Source organism: Xiphophorus hellerii, chromosome 3 (genome assembly GCF_003331165.1).
Source record: "Xiphophorus hellerii strain 12219 chromosome 3, Xiphophorus_hellerii-4.1, whole genome shotgun sequence".
NCBI lineage: Eukaryota > Metazoa > Chordata > Actinopteri > Cyprinodontiformes > Poeciliidae > Xiphophorus > Xiphophorus hellerii.
The window spans coordinates 1,374,587-1,380,586 of record NC_045674.1 but is presented as its reverse complement, the minus strand read 5'-3'; the positions used below and the strand labels follow the sequence as shown (position 1 = coordinate 1,380,586).

The following is a 6,000-nucleotide window of genomic DNA, read 5'->3' as shown; positions in this document are numbered from 1 at the left end:
CATGAAGTACATGAAGTACATGAAGTACATATAGTACATGAAGTACATGAAGTACATATAGTACATATAGTACATGAAGTACATGAAGTACATTTCCTGTAAAGCTGCTGATCACATGATCTGTCGGTGGAAACCACTTCATCCTGCTCTGCAGGCGGAGGGTGTGGGAATTTTTGACCGTGTCCAACAGAACTGAGGAGGAGCCTCCATGGTGCCTTCAGGGACCTGAACTGAACCTGTTGTTATAAATAGGAAGGAGCCCAGCTGCACTTCCAGAAAGACCAGAATCTTTTTTTAAAAATATAGAAAACATTTGCCTATGAAGCAACAAATATGTGCAGACCTGAGAGAAATGAACCATTTTAATAAATATTGTTTAAATCAGAAGGAAAGTTATTGCTGAAACTAAATTTTCCCACAACATTTAAATGCACAGCTTTAAGAAGGAGTGGAAAAGTGTCAGAAGCTGATTTAAGATTATTGCCAGTTTCAACCATCACAGCTCAACTGGATCATCTTTGTAGGAAATGGCTTCAAAAACTCCCAGAAGGATTTTAAATGACATCCTGGAGGACATGTCTGGTAAGAACTTTGACAAGTTCCGATCCGAACTGCTGGACCGAAAAGTTGTCAGGCAAAACCAGGTGGAGGGTAAAGATTACTTGGTGATGACAGATGTGATGATTGAAGCTTACTCTGAGAAGAGAGTTCTGAAGGAAGCCGAGGACATCCTGAGAGCGATCAAATGTGGACAGGCGGCGGACGAGCTGGGTAAATATCTCCACAACATCTGGACCCATTTCTGAGCTTGAAGGTTATCTTTCTATTCAGTTTGTCTTTTTTGGACGAAACCGAACAGTTTAGTTCTGGATGTTTTAGGTTTGCTTTAGCTCAGGATCACTGCAGGTTAAAGGGCTTCAGTGCTGCTGTGATGGCATTATGATGTATTATTGATGCTCAACACAGTGATTTATCGTTGTTTTCTGAAGGAGGACGTATCTTGTGAACCTCACACACAGCTGTAACTTTTAGAGGCTGAAGATGAAAGAAAAAAGCCAAGAATGAGCTAAACTGACATGTTGCAGCAAAGTAAGTCAGTAAAGTTCAAAGTACTTTCAGAAAAACTTGGAGGATGTTGGAATATTTTACATACTGGGGGGAAGGTGTAATGTACAAAAAGACTAATGCAACAAAAAGCTTCAAAATTAATATATGAAGCTCATAAAAAACAAAACCGTAAAGAAAATCTGAATCAGAGCCAATAATCATTACATGGGTGCAGCTCTTCCAAAGAAACGTGCGCCGTGTGATTTTGTTCTTTCATACAGTAAAGAATCTCTAACTGGATCAACAGGCTCTGAGGTCCGACGTTCTGCTGCAGGGATTTCATGATGAGCACCAAACTGAAATCACTGCTCCAGCTGCTGTTGTGTCCAGATCATCAGAAACAAATAAATAAAAACATTTCTGGTGCAATATAAGTTTTTCTGGAGAAAAATGAATTCAGAGAAGTTAAAGTCACAGCTGGATGTTCAGGATTTTCTCTGATTTATTTCACAGTTTCTGCTTCGTCCTCACATGTAATATATTTTTATATCCCAGCTTTTCACCTCTAGCATCTTTCTTTAATTGCATTAAAAACAAATATTATTTCCAATTTTTGCAGCTGAAGAGGTCAAGAAAGCAAATAAATATGTTGCTGATGTCCCATTCGGTGAGTTCTGTTTCTTTATTCTGCTTCTTCATGAGAAACAGCAGTAAATTTTCACCCAGAAACAGTCAATTATGTCCAGCTGTCAGCTTGTTCAGTGACGGGCAGCTCAAGTTTTTACTTCATATCTGAGGATAGTTTTTCTATTCAGCATTAAAGCTGTCAGGCTGTTTGAGCAGAAAAGTGTCGGTTCAAAGCTGATTCCAGTTTCAGTTCAGGCTGGGAGCTAAAATGCATCCAAGCAGGTAAAAATGTGGATTTAAACGTCTTTATTCACCTCAGATGGTCGTTAAAACATACAAAATTCTCACTTTAAATATTGTGAACTGATAAATGAATTGCTGCATCCTCACCTTTACCCTAACCATGTCAGTAATGTGGGGATCAATTTGATAAACTGGGCAGAAAAAAAGAGCAAATGAAAAATAATAATCAAACTCACTGAGGAAAGTAAAACAGAAAATGTTGAAAATGCAAGAAAAACTTCAAATCTTAAATTAAGATATTAACATATTGATATAAATATTTAGTGATGTTGCAACGTTTAAGCACTTTCTCAAATAAACTGATTTCAATGTCAGATTTATTTATAAAGCACTTTAAAAACAGATATTAACTGCAGCAAGGTGCTGTAAAGTTTTCATAAAATACATAAGAAGAAAACACAAATTGAAACAGAAAATAAATTTCCAGACTTTATGGATAAGCTGAAGAATAAAAATGAGTTTTTAGGAGTGATTTGAAATGTTCCAGACTGTGAGCAGATCTGACGTTTAAAGATCCAGCTGAAGCCCGGTCTCTGCTCCTCCGTCTGGTTCTGGGAATATAAGAGCAATTTATTATTTGACCAAATGTTCTGGAGACAGAATGGTTATGAATTTCACATAAAAAATGTTAGAAATGGAGGTGATCTTTAGACAGTGGCATTTGTGAATAAAAACTTAACCAGAGAAATAAATGGTTAATATCATAATTTGACTCTTGATCCCCTGTTAGAAACTAAATTTAATTATATTAAAACTTAAAAGTAGAATAAATTTCTTGTATAAGATCCGCTTTTGAAAATCTTTTTGAAAACATGAACAAAGTTGCAATTGAAAAAAGTTGTGTTGTCTGAAAACATGAGACTTCATGGTGTAAAACCTCCAGAACATTTTTTCTGTTCAGATGGATTTTATCATAAAATAATATTGTTTTTATTGCTGCAGTTGTTGCAGCTCAGCAGAAAGGTCAACCTTCAAATGCTGCTACCAGTGACGGTGAGTTATTCTACGTTTTCCTTTTAAATTGTATAAACAGCAGTTCAGTTCAGGTAGAAAATAAATCCATGACAGCAGCAGAGAGCAAATTATTACCACCTGTCTTTACTTGGCTGATTATTCACAGATCGGCTGTAGAAACAGGAACACTTAAAGATTTTTTACCAAACATTTTTTACATCCACAAGTGAAGTCTGTAAAATCTTAAAATTGATTTTAATGCCATCCTATTAAAATAACTTGAGTTATTCTGAAACTAATCAACTTTTCTGATCGTTTTCCTTCAGGTAGTGACTTTTTGGACAGAAACAGTCTTTACCTGATCAGAAGAGTGACCAACATTGGACCCATTTTGGATGAGCTGCTGTTCAAGAAGATTATCGGCCCGGAAGTTTACGCTGAAATTGATGCTGAACCCACCATTCAGAATAAAGTTAAAAAGCTGATAAATGTTCATCTGATGAAAAAGGGCAAAGTAGAGAAAAATATCTTCTACGACATCCTGAAGCAGCAAGAGCCGTTTCTCGTGGCAGAACTGGAGGAAAACTAACCCGTTTAGTGATGAACGCAACTGTGACTGTGTTCATGTTTCACCTGAACACAGTCACAGCAAGATGAACTGTTGAATTTCAATAAACATCTTTTAAAGTCTAACCGACTCAGTTCATTCACATGAAAATCTATTCAGAATTTTAAAAATCCAGGTAGCTGTAGTTACAGTCAGGATTCACCAGTTACAATAAAACAAGGTACAAACACCAAAACAACAAACCTTTAGCACAATTTTCAGGAAAGGGTGTGAAACAGTTTCCTGCTTCTTCTGGGCCGGAGCGCACGGCATTGTGGGAACAGATGAGAGAAGTAATTTTCTTCCCTGACTGAGTGACAGGATTACATCTTTGAACAAACCTTGGATCCAAAGTAAATGTTCAGGTTTTCAGGTTATTCAGTGACTGAATAACAAAAATAAGTCTGAATTTGGTTTCTCTGAGATAGAAAAATGAAAAAGGAAGATATGATCATCTCAGGATCAGATACTTTCAAGCTTTTTGAAGTCAGAAAAAGTAACTAATTATTTACTCTACAAATGTAGGGAAAACATTTGTTTTCTCCTGAATTGTTTCTCGTACACAAGATCTGTGATGATGTTCATGTGTTCATCTCACACCTTCATTCCTGAAGATAATTTTAGTTCAGCCTCGGGTCTTTTAGCCTTGGCAGGTGAAGTTTGTTCAGTTTGCAGCATCAGTTTTCAGAGGTAAAAGTTAAATACCTGTCATAGTCCATCAGGCCTAAACTTGTTGTAGGTTTTTAAGATTTTTAAAAGTCTCTCACGCTGTTGTTCAAGAATTTTATCCTCTAGACTGGATTGTTTACCGTAACGATGGTGGTAGGAGTTCATCCAGAAATCAGAGGGTTGCCGGTCAAAGCTCAAAGCTTCGTCCGTCGTTGTGTCAAACTAAAGGTGGTGTTATAGCCTGGAGGTCCTGTGGACCTAACAAACACTCTACACACCATTTACTATTTACTAGAATACTGAGAATACTTTGCTGTATGTAGGAGCTGATGACTGACAGTGTCATGTAAAATAAGACCTAAAACAATCACTTCTCTTCTTTCACCTCCCTTCAGCTAACAATAATATATCTGGTGGAAAATCACTGAGTGTAAAAATGGTCTCAATGAATTTTCTAATCGTTTATAAAATGTAAATTTAACCAGAATAGCAAATTTCTGTTACCTTTTTAAAGTAAGTTTTGAATCAATAATTACCTGAAGAAACCTAAATGTGGACATTAATTCTCTCTTTGACAGAAAAATCCTGGACTCTCATGTTTAGAGAGTTTTGTAAAACCATGCAGTCGGTTTAGACTGTTAGATCAGAATACAGGATGTGAGACGATTCCTCACAGGTGATGATAGTTTGTCAACAATTGGGTTGAGTTTTAATGAATAAAGAAAATAAAACTGGGTCAAAGATCAACCCTTGAGGGACTCCGACTGAACATGTGAACTGTTGCTAAAACACTTGAAACCAGAGATTTAGAAAGTACATCAGTAAATCCACATGTTTCCTGTCTGGATTCATTTTGATCATTCCTGTTGAACTGGGATTCACTCAGTGACACGAGGAACCAACTCAACAACTTTAAAACCTTTAGACTCAGGAGCCCAAACCTTTCTGCATCTAAAACACAAAAAACAAATATCTATAATGTTTTCAGATGAATAAAACCTGCCTGTACGACCCAAACGCAGAAAACAGTAGGAGCAAAACTTTATTGTATTAAAAAACAAAACAATTTACACAACAGAATAACACAAGAATATGACAACATGACAATGAAAACCAGAGTATTTAAAGACACTTTATTACTCTCTGACATTAAATTAGAATAAAGTTTTTCTGCTTTAGAAAAGTGAAGGTTGGGTCCAAAATACACAAAGAATAAAGAGCCCACTGCATTGAGCCGCCTGGTTTTTCCACCAAACATTGATTTCTGGACTGTTCCTGAGCTAAAACATTAATATTGTTGTTTCTAAGTGAATATGAACGTGTTTTCTTTGGATTATTTGAGGTCTGAAAGCTCTGCATCTTTTTCATGACTTTGACCATTTTTCATTTTCTGCAATTAAAAACAAACATTTTGCTTAGAATTTCAGAGACATGTTGTCAGTACTTCATAGAATAAAAGAATGATGTTCATTTAACCAAACATATATGTATAAAGAGTAAAATCTTTACTCTTTATAGAGTAATATACAGTATATAAATATAATTCTTTCTTTTTCTCTCTTGCTCTCGGTGAAGGCGAACGTTTTTTCTTTCTCTGCACATCCTCCAAATCTACAGATTAAGGTTCTGGTCAACCGGACTCTCAATGCAATTGATCAAATTTTCTCGACAAGAAGTCTGAGCACAGGAGAGCAATGTAACTTTGCAACAGAAAAACAGGGTCAAAGAGTTAAAGTAATGTTGACTTCAGTGGATGAAACTGCTTTAAGATTAACTGCAATGCTTTCCCATTT

General features: G+C 36.1%; 1 protein-coding gene across 1 annotated transcript; it reads left to right on the top strand.

Annotated features, from left to right (window-relative positions):
• The first annotated feature begins 259 nt into the window (after window positions 1-259).
• On the top strand, window positions 260-3,624 carry LOC116717317 (uncharacterized). The gene is made up of 4 exons (XM_032558585.1): window positions 260-771; window positions 1,667-1,714; window positions 2,920-2,970; window positions 3,258-3,624. The coding sequence occupies exons 1-4, from the start codon at window positions 528-530 to the stop codon at window positions 3,518-3,520; spliced, it is 606 nt and encodes a 201-aa protein (XP_032414476.1). The 5' UTR covers window positions 260-527; the 3' UTR covers window positions 3,521-3,624.
• The last annotated feature ends 2,376 nt before the right edge of the window (window positions 3,625-6,000 follow it).

Excerpts from the sequence above, each read along its gene's own strand:
- LOC116717317 (XM_032558585.1), top strand. The coding sequence starts at position 528 with ATGGCTTCAAAAACTCCCAGAAGGATTTTAAATGACATCCTGGAGGAC. Across the intron at positions 772-1,666 it reads ACAGGCGGCGGACGAGCTGG|CTGAAGAGGTCAAGAAAGCA; the intron begins GTAAATATCTCC and ends CAATTTTTGCAG. Across the intron at positions 1,715-2,919 it reads TGTTGCTGATGTCCCATTCG|TTGTTGCAGCTCAGCAGAAA; the intron begins GTGAGTTCTGTT and ends TTATTGCTGCAG.